Source organism: Ostrinia furnacalis, unplaced genomic scaffold, assembly GCF_004193835.3.
Source record: "Ostrinia furnacalis isolate ACB-3 unplaced genomic scaffold, ASM419383v2 OfSCF7044, whole genome shotgun sequence".
Classification (NCBI taxonomy): Eukaryota; Metazoa; Arthropoda; class Insecta; order Lepidoptera; family Crambidae; genus Ostrinia; species Ostrinia furnacalis.
Window position 1 is genome coordinate 291,565 of NW_021137283.1, and position 18,839 is coordinate 310,403.

General features: G+C 39.8%; 1 protein-coding gene across 1 annotated transcript in view; it reads left to right on the forward strand.

Moving 5' to 3' along the window:
- LOC114363251 (irregular chiasm C-roughest protein) overlaps positions 1 to 17,418 on the forward strand; it is a gene marked incomplete at its 3' end in the record, with an annotated part of 50,369 nt that extends 32,951 nt beyond the window's left edge. The window contains exons 7-15 of the mRNA XM_028318926.1: positions 6,534 to 6,618; positions 9,035 to 9,120; positions 10,277 to 10,379; positions 11,524 to 11,657; positions 11,952 to 12,075; positions 15,538 to 15,683; positions 16,147 to 16,300; positions 16,656 to 16,897; positions 17,239 to 17,418. Of these exons, the coding sequence (XP_028174727.1) occupies positions 6,534 to 6,618; positions 9,035 to 9,120; positions 10,277 to 10,379; positions 11,524 to 11,657; positions 11,952 to 12,075; positions 15,538 to 15,683; positions 16,147 to 16,300; positions 16,656 to 16,897; positions 17,239 to 17,418 (1,254 nt within the window). The remainder of the gene's footprint in view (positions 1 to 6,533; positions 6,619 to 9,034; positions 9,121 to 10,276; positions 10,380 to 11,523; positions 11,658 to 11,951; positions 12,076 to 15,537; positions 15,684 to 16,146; positions 16,301 to 16,655; positions 16,898 to 17,238) is intronic.
- Positions 17,419 to 18,839: the final 1,421 nt, after the last annotated feature.

Below are 18,839 nucleotides of genomic sequence, written 5' to 3' on the forward strand. Positions count from 1 at the left end.
AAGTAAGAAAGATCTTCACAAATTTTCACTGCTTGCGCTACTTTATCATCTTCATCAGCTTGGCATTGATCAGTAGGTTCCAATTTCTTCAGATTATTTTTCGGTTCGGGTCCAATGACAGTTTGACTTTCCCCCTAGACGTCTTATCCTTCACTTGTTAGGTTTTATTGGCGGTCAAGCTGTAGGTCGTGGCGACAGACAATTAAGTGAGGGGTAGTTTTAGCAATTATTTGCTTGACATGTCTGAGAAGGACTTAGTCACGTCCCTATAAAATAATAAAGAAAATAAAATACATTATTTTGGTATCAAAACAACAAATGAAAAAATGGATTCTAATTTTGAACTAAAGAAACCACCAAAATAATTGGCTCAATATAAGGCCTTGATGTAGAGAGGCAGTTCTGTAAGGACTCTAGTACTCTTTCACCATTAAAAAGGAGCGCGTAGATAGGGGCACAAAAAACGAAGACAAATAATTATTTCCTACGTTGCAACTTTGACCATTTTAAAAAGTAGTAACTGAGTCAATTAAATAAGCCATTTCATTGAAGCGACAAGTAGCCTAACGGTGTCAGTGTAGTTACTACCGATTAGATATTGTGGTAATCCACTCCTAAAACAACGAAGTTAACGAAGTTTCGTAATTCGTGTGCAATACTCATTCTGCTAAAACATCCCCAATGCTAAAAATCGCGCGTCTGTCTCGCCCCTTATTGGCACGACGCGTGTCAGGGCTGGCTGGCGGTCGCTTGCCCCTGGAAAAAGTGAAAATAAGGGCCTTGTGAGGCTCTAATTTCGCGACGTTTGGGTGTCAGCAAATCGCTGAGATCGCGAGAATGATTCCGGGGCCAGTAATGAATCTGTGTTTGTCTTTGGTAATGATATAATGGATTCGGTTACTAAAGATCTATTTTATTTACTTTGACTGTATATTCGCTCGAACCCTTTCCATGGACGTCTTAAAAGGCGACCAAGGGAGATAATATGCGAATATAAGATATCAATCCGTCTATACCAGTCTTTCCCAAAGTGGGCGATAACGCCCCCTTGTAGGCGCTGCAGGCTTAAAGGGGTCGGTAAGAGACCCAGAAAAAAAATCGGGACGTTGTGTAGAGGCTTGGGAGGCGTCATTTACTAGGAGGACTCTTAGACACCGACTGAACACTCGACACTCGACTACAAATGGGGGCGCTAAAAAGAATTTATTCTCAAAGTGGGCAGTAGACAAAATAAGTTTGGGAACCGCTGTTCCATAGGTTCTATGGCTGAAATGATGATGATGATGATGAATCCGTCTGGCCAGCGTGTAGCCCAAATTCTCCATTCCTCTGGTAAATTAGAGGGTCGCGCTCTTGCAATAGACATTAAAGACCTGATGATCATCATCAATAGATCTTCTATCCATCATACAGTAGACTGCAGTTCATCATCAACAGCCCTTTACAGTCCACTGCTGGACTATGAGCCTCCTCCACTATAGTGGAGGGTTTTGCCATAATCTCCACGCTTGGCAGGCGGGTTGGAGATCGCAGTTTGAAAGATTGATGTTTTTCAGAGAGCGCTGTCCCTAAGTCGCCTCTTACGACACCCGCGGGAAGAGTAGGGGTTGGTGACAAATGTATTCTACTCTGCCGTCACCACACGGCAGACTGCAGTTATGCGATCATTTCTTCTGATTGGAGAATTTGAATATTATCGGCCCACCAGAACATAGGTTCACTGAGTGGTTTGATAATTAAAAAGTTTAAAAGCAGCCAATTTCGCAAAAAACAAGCTAAACCATATTAGTAGAAAACAATACGAGGGCCAAGAAATACTGGATTCAAATCTTATCCAGTTCAAAACAATCGGGTGAGGATTAACAATACTTTCCTTGAAGGCAAAATAAAAAGGCAGGGCAAAGCAATCGAAGTTGTCGACTGAAAATGCTGCTCGACACGGGCAAAGAATAAAGGACATGTACAGTAGGTACAGAAGGTGTAGTTTTAAAAAAGTGAGATGAATATTTTTAGGCAGCGCAGTGTACCTATTATTGTGTTACAGAGCAACATTACATTGACATTGATCAGTAGCTTTTGCCCACGAGTTTACATTTTAAAAATAAAAAAATATATTTAGTCCTTAAAAATAACCGCTTAGGGAGCTGTACAATTGATCATATTTTCATGTCATTATTTAACGCAGTCGCTAGCGAGAACACCTAATGTAAAGTCATGGTAAGCAAATAAGTCTCCATTGCTGGAGCAGGACTCTCTAATTTACCAAGAGGCACATGGAGGATTGGCCCTCTCTGATTCACCAAGAAGCATTATGAAGAATTTGGCCTACTTTAAGACGGGTTGGATGGGGTGGTCTGATGGTCTCACTTCGCATATTTTTCCCTATTTGATTTTTAAAGAGAAAAATAAGTCCAATAATTAGTCATCCAGAAACGACATTTCAGTAAGTAACATGTCACTAACAATTATTATAATCACCTCACATTTTTATAAACCCGCTTATAAAGGCAATGCCTTTCACTTCCCGTATTCATAAACATTACTATGAGGTCTCACAGTGCGCGTGGACGCACAGGGTCACACACGAACCAATCACAGATCTCTATTCAACACTGTGCGTTCGATTTGATGCTTCACTTTAAGCAAGTATCGTTTGTGAATACGGGTGTTAGTTTTCTGCCTAACCATTAGAAGTGCAAAGCCAGTTATTTGTTTTCTCTTTATCCACCATTGTCTTTTCTATTTAGAAAAATGTGGTTGCACATGGAACTTCTCAAAGATACTAAGCTGCAAGCGAAAGATCTTCAAATAATTCAAGACAGTAGAAATTCACTGGATTAGATCGCTGCAAGTGTTTGAAATGAAACTTTGATAGAAAAAGCTAAAAACCAAAGAGTAAACAACAGAAGCGTTAGTTTCAAGATGTTGAAACTATTTTACCTAGCATTTTGCATTCGTTTTGGAGTTTCAAATAGTTTAGAAATTTATTTTAGGTGCTATTGCTGTTAGGTGAAAAATAATAAATCCAGTAAAGGATGGTACGGCAGTGTTTGCTTCGCGCTCGACTTGGCGGGGGCACTGCCGTGCCTGTAATTGTATGTCAATAGTCAGTACCACATTTTTTGCGAGACGGAAGCCCCCCACTAGATGCACCGACGATCTGGCGACAGTTGCAGGAAGCACCTGCATACGGGCAGCGCAGAATCGGTCGTTGGGGGAGGCCTTTGTCCAGCAGTGGACTTCATTCGGCTGAAACGACCTTGTAGTTAGCATGGGGAGAATGCCAAGTTGAACTAATGGATAAATTGATAAAAGTTGGAGAGAAAATTGACTGTCATGAACAATCTAAAATATTCAAACACTTATATCATTGGTCTAGCTAGAGTTTAACTTAGTCAGTGCCTGAGGTATAGTAGCGGCACATGACGGGTGACAGTGACATATCTGAAGGCTTAAAGTCTTCTTCTTCTTCTTTGGTTTATGGCGATGAACTTGCGTTTTTTCGCCACTGAGGGCACACTATTCCACCAATGTCACGTGCGCAGCTTTTACACAGTGCAGTGGTTATAAAATAAGTAAGCTTAAAGTCTGAAACACATTTTATTTTGAAGTCTCGTTGACGTTTGACGCCCCAAAAACCCGTGCTACTCCCATATCTTAGGCACTTTTTTTTTATTCACAACGAGGAAGCTCTTGGCCTGTATCACCTGATGGTAAGTGATGATCAGGCCAGATTCCTCAACCACGGAGGAACTGGCTATCTTACCTCTAACTGTCGGAACACAACAATGCTGTTAACATTGTTGTTATGGCGACAGACTTAGGCAAGATGGTGGTAGCTAGCCAGGCGGACTTAGAACAAGCCCTACCACCAACCAAACCGAACAGAAAAATCTGCCCCCACTGGGAATCGAACTCGGGACCTCTGCGTCTGAAGCAGGTGGTCTTACCACTAGACCACAGAGACACTGACTGAGTTCTAGACCTATCTAAAGAATTAAGTACAAGTAAGTAACATGAAACCATCTAGTTTGTAGACATACAACATATCGTTTTGTCAATAAAACACACGGTTCAAAGGTTTTATCGACACTTTGTGTCTTCGGTTTAATTCGCTATCGTATGGCTTCGTCTAGACTTCAGGCTCGGGTGGAGACGGGACGTGGACTTATCGATATCGATAGGTCGATATAATGTTACTTAAGTCTTTATAAATAAGACAAAGACATTTTTTATGAGACATAATTGTTCAATTTGCTTTAATCGTCTGACAATTGAAGCAGGCTCGTGTGGAGACGTGGACTTGTCGATAGGTATCGATAGGTCGATAAAATGTTACTTAAGTCATTAAAACTAAGACTGGGAACATTTTTATGAGACATAATTGTTCAATTTGCTTTAAATTGCCTGAGAATTTGAAACTAGAACTTCACGTAAGTTCTAGAACTGGAAGGTCAAGAAACAAGCATGAAATTGCCCTTAACTTTAAACGATAGTCGTTAAAGCAGTTTACATAATTAAGTCCGTGAAAAGTCTGGGTACACCTGTCTTACTTTAAAAGTGTTTAGTAAGAGCACTAAATTATTCAAATTACGAGTATTTTAAGATATTTTCACGAGAATTGAAGCCATTTAAATAAAAAATAAATATTTCATGGTTAGATGTAGGGCCTTGCAGGCTCAGAGACTCGTGCATCTTCAACAAAATAAAATTATCGATAAGTTGACCGAACAACACTAGATCTAAGTCCCTTTTATCGCTAGTGTGGGCTTAAAAATTGTATCCAACTCTGTTTGTTGAATAAAGACCTTTGCATACTCTTGAGTGAGGTTGTACGTGTGTAAAGCATCGGCCAAACCAACGCGTGCAGATCGCGTCAGCGGTGGCGATGGCGATCACTGCGTGTGTATAGATTGCCGCGACCAATGACAGGACGCGTTGATGTGAACCACTAACCTGTAATATTACACACTGGACAGGCTGTATCCATAAAAATTACAGCTAATTTTGTGTCGCAATTTGAACCGCCTATACGATTGTCCCTAGAACTAATTTTGACGTACATTACATGAGTAAGCGACATAAGACATCACAAATTTTAGTTATATCAGGCCTGTTCATCTCCGCGAGCTTACATCGAAAACAAAACACGCACGATGGCCCACCTACAGGATACTATTCGACAAGGCCTCACATACGAGCGAACATTGACTCACGCACGCGTATTCTTGTGTATGATGGAAGAAAATAAAGAAAATGGTGTACTAAATACTGTGCAGTATTTAACTGCCTAAATAATAATACAAACACAGAATGTACTTTTTTAAGTTGCCTCAAGACACTGAGAGGTAAATAAGTAGTTAATATTATTCATGACAATTCATGCTAAATCATGTATTTCCTCCGCCATTTTCCGCAGTTTGTCACCTCACGTCACATCATTTTACCGAAGTCAGCCCTATAGCTAACATTTGTCAACAAAATGATGCTTGACTCTTGAGACAGGCTAAATTACACCATATTGTTAACGACATTGAGCATACATTTTTTAAATACCTTCGCGAAGTAAAACTTCTGTACGTAGTACTTATTATTATTCTGTGGTTATATGGACAATCGTATGGCCTACAGCGGCAAAATGACGAAACTCAAATAGGCACAAAAATATTATGACAGAAGCCAGTCCAGTGTATATGACAGGTCTGTGATGTGAACTCATCGCTACAAATTTATACACGACATCTGATCGCCATCGCCATTGTTATCGCGCGCCGGCTGCACCCGTTGGTTTGGCCGAACCTTAAGTTGTTTGAGAAGAATAATCTGATTTTGCTAGCATTAACAAAATGTGATTCAAGAATTGAAACGCGTTAGTGTGATCTAGGATTTGCAAATAGGGTTCAATGTTTGCTGAATCTTTTTTGTTTTATTTTTAATGTTACATTAGATGCCTTCGTGGAAATATGTGTGGAGGAGAGGAGATTATGCCATTTTAAAAGTTAAAAATGTAAAGACGGTAATAAGTATTATAGGTGGATAATACCTAAGCTCTCTTAGGATTTTTATCTACTGCTTTGTGGTCTTCTTTTGATTTTCAGGAGCTTACAATCTTGAGTCTACTTAGATATACGATGAAATTATTAATCTAAGAAAGGTCAATCCAGATAATCATCAGATCATATTCAGTCTCCACTGCAGGAGTAGGTACGGCTTTTTCGAATGAGATAGAAGATTAGGTCAACTTTCCCCACCCTGGCTAGACCTAATCTTCGTATAATGAACTTAGTCGACTTTTCTTCTTAATCTTCTTATTCGTTTCGCTCTTGGCAGAGCGGTCGTGGTCATGTTGAGGTGTTGTTCACCTCGGTTGTAGAGGCGGCTAAAACTCTCCGCACGATCTCCCTCCATCTCTCTCTGAAGGCAGACTGTCTGGTGCAGTCACATACGCCGTCTTCCACTGCCGATTTCACTTGATCGGTCCAGTGGATAGTCGCCTTTTAGGCATCCATAATTAAAAGTTTTATTTGTTTCAGGTCCAATACGCACCAAAGGTCCGAGTGTCCCTCAAATCCGGAGTGAATAAAGGTCGAATACAAGAAGGAGATACATTGGTTGTTGGTAAGTTTCTTTATAATAAATCGTTTCACACATCCTATTATAGCATCAAGTAATTGGAGACAAAAAGATTTCATCAATTTCAGGTAACATAACATAATTAACTGGTATAGAACGGTTTATGGCATTAATTTCTCATTTATTTTGATAATTTGTCTGTCAGTCTCACAGAAAAACTATATCACGCGCGTCGTTGTTTCAAAAAGCGGGATAAAAACTATCCAAAGTCCTTTCCCGGGACTCAAACTATGTAGAGCTAATTTACGACCCAGGGTAAACATGGTCGCTTACTATGGGCCTCATAAGAAGGCTCAAGGTCACNAGGGTCACCCCAAAGGGCGATTGAGCGTGCTATGCTCGGAGTTTCCCTACGTGATCGAATCAGAAATGAGGAGATTCGTAGGAGAACCAGAGTGACTGACATAGTCCGCAGAATCGCTAAAATAAAGTGGCAGTGGGCGGGGCACATAGCTCGTAGAGCTGATGGCCGCTGGGGCAGGAAAGTTCTTGAGTGGCGACCACGAGCCGGAAGACGTAGCGTGGGCAGGCCTCACACTAGGTGGACCGACGATCTGGTGAAGGTCGCGGGAGGTGCCTGGATGCAGGCGGCGCAGGATCGTTCTTCGTGGAAATCCTTGGGGGAGGCCTTTGTCCAGCAGTGGATGTCTTTCGGCTGAAAAAGAACGAACGAACGGTAAAACATATTATACATAGTTTTCATCACAGTTTTTTTCCCATCAAAGTATTTCCAGTGAAAGTCCAAATTCGCGCAAATCTGCGTGCAAAAGCTAGTTCAAACATCGCGACCTCGGTTTCGAATGCTCACTCTATTCCCATACAATATTAAAGCGTCTAGCGTTGCTTGAAACATTTTTATTATTATTACAAGAATGAAAACAGTTCCCGTATGAGATGATGCATGTTCCAAGCCGGAAATAAAAATAAATCTCACGAATGGTCTGTGTGAGGGTGAGTTATTGTTCGGAGACTGGGTTTTGGTGAACGGAAATGTGGTAGAAGGAGCATTTCCGATTATATTTTTAACCGACTTACGCTGTAAAGGAGGGCTGTGGTTTTGATCAATTTGCAATTTTTTATGTACATACAAGCGGAAAATGTCTTTTATTTAATTTCCGATATTTCTCAAAATAAAGTTACATAACACGTCAATACCATTCCAGTCACAGTTAAGTTTAGATTGTTGGTTTTCACTTGCTTAGGCTGATTTGCAAACCAGTGCTTTTTGTACGGAATTTTACCTATTTTTTACATTTTTTAAAGTCAAAGTAAGATGGTACAAGCCAGCCTTATTGCCTTAAAGTTGTCATCGACACATAAAGGTGATATAGAATAATATTAAAATACTTGTGTGTATACTTGTAGTAATTGGATGCGGGCAGCGCAGGACCGTGCATTGTGGAAAGCCTTGGAGGAGGCCTTTGTCCAGCAGTGGACGTCATTTGGCTGAAACGAACGAACGAACGAACTTGTGCGTAAGGAGTGCCACAGCAATAGCTATGACGGGGACTGAACTAGCGATTGCTCGAATTGGGCAGTCCGATGCCTCACGCGTTGAGCTATTATCTGCCTTTTGTAAAAATCAATCATCATCATCATCAACAGCCCTTTACAGTCCACTGCTGGACTATGAGCCTCCTCCACTATAGTGGAGGGTTTTGCCATAATCTCCACGCTAGGCAGGCGGGTTGGAGATCGCAGTTTAAAATATTGATGTTTTTCAGAGAGCGCTGCTGCCCATTCTCTGTTTGATGTGTAGTCCCAAGCCGTGTGGTGACGGCAGAGTAGAATACATTTGTCACCAACCCCTAATCTTCCCGCGGGTGTCGTAAGAGGCGACTTAGGGACTACACATCAAAAAAAATATTGCCACTTAATTAAGTATTCTTCATTCGGTCTTCTTCTGTGATTTTGTCGCTTCTTGTTGGATGCAGTAAGTTCAACTGGGAGTTCATGATAAATGAGTAATTAAATTTTTGTTACATCGCTGACAGTGCATTTTTGATAATAAGTTGGTGGTTAATTAATGATTTAATTTAATTAAAACATGGCTGACACCATATTTGGCAATTACGAATCAAAGATATGGAAGAACTCTGTACCTATTCTAAACAAAATTAATGTTATTGTGGATTAGTTTGGTGCGATTTGACCTTGCAATTTGATGACCTTTTGTAAGTTGATTTAGGATTGTAGAAGGACTTAGGTTAATTTTTCCATAAAAACCGTAATATTCAAGTTAGAAAAGTATTTTTATGCTTTTGTTTTTAAACTATTAGTAAGATTAGTTTTAATAATACATAAAAAGTGTAACACCTGTGTTTTTGTTTTTGACTGCATCTCCACAGCTGTTGTTACGTATAAAACTGACTATTTTTCTAACAACAGAACTTTTTTACAGGCTGTCAAGCATCTGCCAACCCTAACGAACTCACATACAAGTGGTACGTGAACAACGATCAGATAGTTGGTGACAGCAGTGAGCTGGTAAGTCATTCTTATTCATTAAAGTTCATCATCACCATTTCAGCCATTGGACGTCCGCTGCCGAACATAGGCGTCCCCCAATGATTTCCATGGACCGGTTGGTAGCGGCCTGCATCCAGCACCTTCCTGTTACCTTTATGAGGTCATCAGTCTAACTTGTGGGCGCACGACCCACGACGCGCTTTCCGGTACGTGGCCTCCACTCCAGAATTTCGCTGCCCCATTATTGAGGTTATTTTTTCAAAATAGAGAAAAATATGAACTGCAAACTGCACAAAATGGTACTTATGTGTCCGTAAATATATTTTGAAGAAGTTAACTACCAAAACATCTTTTTTAAATTAAATATTACAGCTTTTATTCTTTATAGTTCGCTAAAAATGCACATTATTTCCATTGTTAAAAACATTTGCCTAACGCTCATTTCCTGCATCCATAAAGTAGCTTACTTAACAATTCATTTAGCTCCACATAATTTTGTTAGCAGGATGCTCTGTAATAAAGACTCCCATATATTCCCTCCGTATTAATTTTACAGGCTGCATTTGCATGTACCAGAGAGCATTTCCTGCCGGAGGAGAATTTTCAAATTTCTTCTTGGCACACGGTACACCTGCAATATACATTTTTCATTAGGTGTGTTGAGGGGGTTTTCAAAACTATACCACGTCTATCCTTTCGCCTGGCGAGGGTATATTTTGTTTGAAAAAAATTGAAACGAGTTTCATGAGTCTTGGTCGTGTAAATATTTGAAATCGTGGCTTTATAAAGTTGTTTTCGTGATGAACAACTGTTATACCTATTAAGAAGATTCGAAAAGTCATACTCCTGCTTGACTTGACTTAAGGTCCTATGTCCCCTAAATGGGGCAGAGGGCGTCCACAACAGTCCTCCATCGCGTTCGGTCTTGAGCTTCGCATTTGATCTCGCTCCAGGTCTTGCCCGTTGGCTTCGCCTCGTCTGCTATATTGCGCCGCCAAGTTTGCTTGGGGCGACCACGTATTGTACGCGTCATACTTCTGATGATGATGATGATGATGATGAGAGGCTGTATATCGAAACTATCAAGTTTAAATTAGCTATGAAACTTTCACAGACTAGATAGGTACGTTGTATTCAATAGAATGATGCTTCAGTATAATGTATTTTGTTATAGGTACTGAAGAACATATCCCGGTCATACAACGAGGCTACAGTCAAGTGTGAGGTGCACAATATCATTGGAAAGAGTGCCGATACGAAGACCTTGGAAGTGGCATGTAAGTATTATTTTTTAGCATTAGGAAGCATTAGGTCAACTGCACGCAGGAAGATTCAATGAAGGCTACTGACAACGCCACTCTTGTGGCGGAGTTTTGGGCTGACCTATTGTGTCTATGTTCTCCCATCACTAGTGCTGAGCTCTATTGTTCGCTAATTTATCGATATTGCCTCAAATTCACATGTCGATAAACCCGCATTACAGTCAATGACTTAACGGACTTCCAAGGGATTAGTACCCCATTAGACCGGTGTTATGTTAATACAATGTCAACATGGACGGACATTAAAGCACTCTGTATTTGGATGCAAGTTTATGACCCTGTTTCCTTCCCTCGAGTTTGTCTTTCTGTTAATTATTATTAATGGATTTATATTTTACCATTTCATATAAAAGTTACCTTTTGATTTTTTGCCATAAAGCTTTTAAAAGGAGCTATGATGTCTCAAATTCATTGTTTGATCCTAACATTTATTTGGGAGAGTAAATGTAGACTAGTGTTGAGAAAAAATATCATCTAGCTAGATAATACTTATGTCCAGATCAAAGAGTGAATAAATTCATTATTTGATTAAACATTTTTGTATTTTATGATACTGATATTATAATTTTAAGACGATAAAGATTGACATAAATTGAACGAGAAGCATGGTGTTGGTACCTTTATGTTAGTAGGGACGATTGTAAAGTTTTAGTTGATGTAATTTTAAAGTTAGATTCTTTCACACGTATTCACAAACAGTACAGCAAACCAGGATCGCTGGGCCAGAAAGACCCTGGAGTGGAGACCCCGCAACAACACCCGCGGCAGGGGAAGACCGCCTAAACGATGGACAGATGATATCCGACAGCAGGCTGGAGTGAACTGGATGCGTGTGGCCAGGGACAGAAAACGGTGGAGGGTTGAAGAGGAGGCCTATGTTCGAAGGCGAACCCAAAGGCTGACATAGATAGATAGATAGATAGACAGCGTTGAATAGAGCTCTGTGATTGGCTCGTGTGTCGCACTGTGAGACCTCATAGTAATGTTCGTGAATACGGGCGTTTGCCTTTAGTGCTGGCTATTACGTTAGTGCTCTTCAACCTCACAGTTTTTCGATAGATGGCGCTAACTCTATGTTTCAATACTTTTTTTTGTCTAGATGGACCAACCTTCCTAGAGCGTCCCAAGAACGTGGAAGTGGAAGCTGGATCGCAAGCTACCCTCAGCTGTAAGGTTGATGGCCATCCATCCCCGAAGGTTCTATGGCTGCGCTATGAAAACGACCGGGTTATAGTAAGTATTTTTGGACTTACGGTTAATGTAATGGTGATCCAGTGCAGTGATTTTAACTCAAGCAGACCCGGGTTCTAATTACCCAGTAAGGTCAAGTTGTTTTATTCAATTAATCCTCATGTTATATTAATATGAGACAACTATGTTACCAAAACATTTAGGTTGAAATGCACCATATCTGTCGAACTCCTTACAAAAAACACCAGTTAATTTTTTAGTTAAGGTTAAAGCACCTAAGTTGATGCAAGTCAGCCTTAGAATCATACATTAAAATTATTATTTTTTTGTACACAGAGAGTGGGCAAATCTCAAAACTTGACCATCACGGTGACAGCCCAGTCTGCAGGACAATACTGGTGTAAAGCCACCATCGACAGCCAGCAAGACATTGAAGCACCCGCCATGATTTTTGTAAGAGGTAAGAAGTATACATAATAATAGTAAATAATCCTCGGATATTTTACACTGCGCCTTTTTAGCCTCGAACTAAGCAAAATTTGAACTAAAATATATCTACATACAGGCTTCGATCAATGGATATCACTATCGTACATCATCACCTGTCATTTACTTTCCACTCTGACACTAAATTTCACGCGGGTGAAGCCGCGGGCAAAAGCTAGTCTGTAGATATATTCAATTTGTCCTTGGCACATCATTAGCAACAGTATCATAGCCAAAATCACCCTTATTACCGTGACATCTTTGACATGAAGCTGAGTTCACTGGAATAGGGACCCCATGTCAACTCCCTAATGAGTTGTCGCGTACAACTGTACGTCTACGTCGCAATATAATTTCAAGGTTTTCCGTCCTTTTTTCTTTCGTACCAAGGTTGTAGGAGTGAAAGAGACAGAAGCAGAAATACCGAAGTTAATGTAATATTCAAATGAGACGGTAAGAAAATAAATTCAATATTTACTTTGTTACTGTCTCATTATTTTAATTTTATTTTTATTATAATGTTTGAAACTTTCATGGTCTAAAAACTCATGGAATAAGTACTAAAAATGAATAAGCCCCGATTTAGAAAATTCTTTCACCAGTTAGAAAACCATATTACCTAACAGAGTAAATACAAATGAGTAGGTCATCTTCATAGAAACGCACCGAGCTCGGTTTGTATGTGAGCGCGCGCCAATACGTATGCGGCGCATACGCACACACTGACAAAATTCGGAGCAACTCACCGCTAATCAACGCTAAATTTTGTCAGTGTGTGCGTCCGCGCCGCATACGTATTGGCGCGCTCACATACAAACCGCGCTCGGGCGTTTCTATGAAGATGACCTANAGCTAGTCTGTAGATATATTCAATTTGTCCTTGGCACATCATTAGCAACAGTATCATAGCCAAAATCACCCTTATTACCGTGACATCTTTGACATGAAGCTGAGTTCACTGGAATAGGGACCCCATGTCAACTCCCTAATGAGTTGTCGCGTACAACTGTACGTCTACGTCGCAATATAATTTCAAGGTTTTCCGTCCTTTTTTCTTTCGTACCAAGGTTGTAGGAGTGAAAGAGACAGAAGCAGAAATACCGAAGTTAATGTAATATTCAAATGAGACGGTAAGAAAATAAATTCAATATTTACTTTGTTACTGTCTCATTATTTTAATTTTATTTTTATTATAATGTTTGAAACTTTCATGGTCTAAAAACTCATGGAATAAGTACTAAAAATGAATAAGCCCCGATTTAGAAAATTCTTTCACCAGTTAGAAAACCATATTACCTAACAGAGTAAATACAAATGAGTAGGTCATCTTCATAGAAACGCACCGAGCTCGGTTTGTATGTGAGCGCGCGCCAATACGTATGCGGCGCATACGCACACACTGACAAAATTCGGAGCAACTCACCGCTAATCAACGCTAAATTTTGTCAGTGTGTGCGTCCGCGCCGCATACGTATTGGCGCGCTCACATACAAACCGCGCTCGGGCGTTTCTATGAAGATGACCTACTCATTTGTATTTACTCTGATATTAATGACTTATCAACTCGGAAAGGAATCAACACCATATCGCCTTTCGCGAGCTGTCATCGCCTTTAGCGCGCTGTCAACCGCGAGGCGAGGCGTTTATATTACGGTGCGGATAAGTGTGCTTTGCAGTATGGAGTTTCATACAAAGAATACTGACCGCCTCGAGTTGATACGGCCACGATCCTTTTTGCGGGTTGATAAGTGTGCTACGTTCTTCATTTTTGAATGGCATCAGTCCATTCTATGACAACTGTAGACAAAGCCGCGGGCATAAGCTAGTTCAAAAACAAATGGGCTTCAAACTTGTCGGAAACTACAAAGCCGTTACGTCATCAAACTGGCATAACGACGGTAATATTTCGAAGTGATACAGGGTTACAAGTTTCCTTAGGTAGTCGCAAACTCCAGCTCCGAATGACCTTCGAGCGACCACCTGACAGATAGGGGTGCCAAAAGGCTGAGTCCAAAATGTATTGCTTTTTTAACACAAAAATAAATTACAAGATACAAAATTACAATAAAAAGGTAAAAAACAAAAACAAAATGGAGGTGGCTCAACATGTGCTGCCAAGGACTACCTGCCCTAGACAGCGCTGGTTTTATTCACAATTGGTAGGTAGATCTTATTTCATCAAGACTGGACTGGACAGCTTCGATATGTACTTAGCGTGCACTTATAGGTATCTCCATAGTTATTTCGCAACAAAACTACAAAGAAATAGAAGTAAATGACAGAAATTTTATAGATTTTTCACATAATTATGCGCAATAGCAGGAATGGGATTATACTGCCCCCTTAATTAACTTCTTTGGCGTGATCAAATCTACGCAGAAGAAGTCGTGAGCAAAAGCGAGTCTAAAAATTAACAAAAAATGGCAATGGTTACAATAAGAATCTATTCGATTTTACACTAAAGAGAAACTTTGTTCATTAATAATTGTTTCTTTTTTATACAAAGAGATTTGTCGCTTTAATAAGTTCCATTTTATTTCCCATTAAAGATGGAATTTATTTGCCTTTTTCTTTAGATGATTAATACAAGTAAAAGTAACCCTTCATTTCTCAACTCCGAAAATATTTTGCAAGCTGGCGCCGCGTCAGCCCTAGAGACAACTCGTTAGGGAGTTGACATGGGACTTGGTATTCCGTCTATTCCAGCGAGTTCACCGGGGTTACCCCGAAAAACGTCATCCGAAGTTTCGAATGCTGCCATCCCTCTCACTCAAAGCGAAATGCCAGCATGAGCGATAGTGACAGATAGACCTAGAACTACGTAAACACGTTTCGGAGTAGACCTGCAGTTTATTGGCTCGGATTATTTGTGCTATGTCAAAGATGGCATGTTCTAGACAGTTGCTTTTGCTATGGATATTGTTTGATTGTTAGTTTAATAAAGGAATCAGTTGAATGCCAGGAGACTAATTTTATTGACTACCGAGATTTCGTCGCTAAAATTTGTTAAAATCCACTTATGTAGTTTTTTTGTAGGGGTTCAAAAAGATATAGGTATAGATCGTGACATCCACGAAGACGCGCCTCACCATTCTTCCGCCAATGTTTGAGTGTTATCGGTACACGCTAAATTCTATGAGTGCACACGCACACTACAATAATGACGCTCGGATTGCTCGGATCAAACACCCCGCACCCCGCGCTTCTCTCGACCATAAATTGGTGGGGTGCGTTTTCGTGGATGAAACGATCTATAGTCAATTCGATTTGGATTTATTTGTTTTCACTATTGTCTGTTTCTATTACCGTTGTCCACCTATAATTAAACAGTCATCATTGCTAGATAAAGGATTCTCTCTTGTGGCATAAATAGTGTAGACACTCTTAGATTTTGTTAAGTTACTGTATTGGTTTAACCACCAAAGGTTTTTTTCAGGGCCTCCAAAAATAACGTCAAACAGCACCCAATATGGAGTTGAAGGGGACAGCGTGAGGATAGAGTGCGTCTCCTTCTCAGTTCCAAAGCCAGACTACATCATGTGGACCTATGAGGGGAGTGAGATCAATACCTTCCACAACCAAGTAAGTTTTGTTACTACTACCTAAATTCGCAGCGTAAGACGTCCTTGCACAAGGTGGACAGATGACCTCAAAAGATATGGGACTATTTCCACCTCTCGTTCACACCGCTGCAACTCCTGTGTAGCGGGATCACCGCCATACAGCTTAACCGCCAATAAAAACCCAACCAGTGAAGGTCAAGTTTGTCCCGGTAGAAAGTTAATTGTGTGATTGGACCCGCAACGTAATTAATCAAAAGAACATAGGAGAAGTTCAAAGTCCTCAAAAGGTAGAAGGAAGGTGCTCGATGTAGGTGGCTACCAACCGGCCAACCTGAAAATCATTGGAGGAGGCCTATGTGCAGCAGTGGACGTGTGGCTGAAACAATGATGATGATGATTTAAATTTGCCTTAAAGTTGCCAGATATTTGTTGCCAATTCATAACTAGATTATAATCGTATTAAAAACCTTGATTTCTTTTAGGAATACGCTTTCCTGGAAGAATCACTGGCAGATCGTATGACCAAATCCACGTTGATCATAAGGAAGAGTGAATCGAGGCACTTCGGGTCATACAACTGCACTGTAACCAATCTGTATGGGATGGACAGCATTGAGATAAAACTGGTGGCTGACAGTAAGTATGAGTCATTTTTATAGGCCAACCAAACGATCTTGATATCAATCTCACCCGGGAAACAAGTGAATTGAATATCAATTCTGAATGAAAAGAGACACAGTCTACATCCCCTTTTTCACTGTCGATGGGAAATCTCTCTGAATTGACGAACTGGTCTCTTTCTTTTCTTTTTGACAGAATATTTATCTGAACTAAGGAACTGTGAATAAAGATCCCTTGCTAGTAATAAGACTGCCTAAATTGTCGATTTCTAATTTATTGTTTTTTTGTACGTAGCTGTTAGATCTGGAGTAACTTACCCTCAAGAGACCATCAATCTATTTAAGAAGTTACAGCTGATATTTTTTTCCAGAAACCAACTCCCTAATCCTGATAGTTTCCGGAGGCGCCTCAGCAGCGATCCTAGTGCTCATCATTATGCTGATCATCATGCTGTGCCACCGGAAGACTAAGAAGTCAGACCCTTCGGTGAAGAAGCCCGACATCACGGATATTGGGAAGAACTGCGCTGACCAGTACAAGGATAGCGATAGGAGTTCCAATATCAGTGATCTGAAGCTGGAACTGAGGCAGGTGGAAGGTAGCTGTGACATAGTAAGTATAGTTAATTCGTTAACTACGAGTATGTTTTATATTGGCATATTCCCGGTTTGGTTGAAATTGGATACAGAAGTATTTTTAGGAAATTAATCATTTATTTTCATTCTTATAACTTTTGTACCTCTTGTTATTGTCAATTTTATCAATATTAGCAAAATATCAGTATCTTATCAAAAGAATACATTAATGTGGATGGAGTTAACTAAATACAACTACTTATTGAGCTTGTCATGTCTCGTGATTTTTTTCTCCTACTAGCATTTCGAGACAAACTTGGCAGTGCTGAGAATATACAAACTCAGTCATCCTGTATAACGGTGTCCCCTCCTTTTTAGGACAACTCAAACGCCGGTTCTGAAACGGACCTGCACCCAACCCTGCATCTAACGTCAAACATGGGCCTTCCCCTGGCGGGACCAGTTCCTCTGCCCGAGGGTTACGACAACCAGCTGATGAAGCAGTACCAGAGGTACAGCGGGGACTTCAATCAGCCCATAAACAATTTGCATTTTAAGGTGAGTTTTGTGTCTTTTTTAGGGTTCCGTAGTCCTGACAAGGAACCCTTATAGTTTAGATATGTCTGTCTGTCTATTTGTCTGTCTGTCTGTCTGTCCAAGGTTTTGCTTGGAAACAGTTGGCACTAGAGAGCTGTAATTTTTTGTTACAATAACCCTGAGTTGCACCATCTTACATTAACTTTAACAAACGTCAAAAGTCTCTCAAACTCCATATAGAAACACTGGTTATAGTTAAGATGGTGCAACTAACGCCCGTATTCACAAATATTACTATGAGGTCTCACAGTGCGTGTGGACGCACAGGGTGTCACACCAATCACAGAGCTCTATTCAAGGATGTGCGTTCGATTTGCTGCTTTCGTTTGTGAATGCGGATGATGTTTATAGATCGCGCGAAGAAAGTTGAGGCCTTCAACATAAGGAACGATTTGTATCTGTCTGTATACGCTGTCTACGCTGACGTTTTGCATAGTCAGACTGACTAGTGCTTTCTGTCTCGCTTTCAGATATTTAACAGGAGTGAGGTAGATGTGTTGTTATTGTTTTGTATAATATTACATCAGTGTGAGTAAGTTTTCGCCTCAACTTTCGTTGAGCGACCTATATTTTACTTTAAAGTTTAATGATAAATATTTTTTCTTAGAATTATGTCTGTGTGTACCTTAATACCTTTTCTAAAAACTAAAAATTTAAATTGGTTTTAGAGAGAACTTTTGAACTATTAGGCAAACTGTATTATTTTGTATGGAAATTTTTTCTAATGAAAATTTTAAACATAACATCTAACAGAAACATTTTAAACTTTGTTTCAGCTCTAATTTTTCTATTGTGATTGCCTTTATAATAAGAAAAGTTCTAAACAAAAAACTAAAACTTATTTTTACAAAACCGACCAATTTTTCAAAGTTGTGCACAAAGCACAGTTATCTAAATAAAGGTGCATTCACACTAAAAGCGCTCACGTGTAATTATTTTCCATCGAACGTTCACGGGCTGTGAACATTATAAAGTACCACTAACTTCAATTTGAATATTATTTCCAATTGCTTTTGCCGCTGAAAATGCATGATACGTTAACGTGCATCGGCACTTGGTAACAATGAAATTTACATGTACTCGTATGTTCTACTTGCTATTGTTGTGATAATTTATTTTACAAATTATACAATGAAAAGTTTTACTTTATGATTAGCTAGCTTAGTCAAATTGCTGTTTGAAAAGTCTGTGGCAAAATTATCCCATTAACTTGCTAAACGACTGTGATAACTATTTAATGAAGTATTTTAATGTCGTCCCAGTCGTCTTTCTACCATCTGCTATTATCTTTATTAAAAAAATCAATAAAAACGAACACAAAATGTTAGAACGGCTTTTTGGAGGAAGGGATATCTTCCAGAAAACCTAAGAAGGGGCAAATA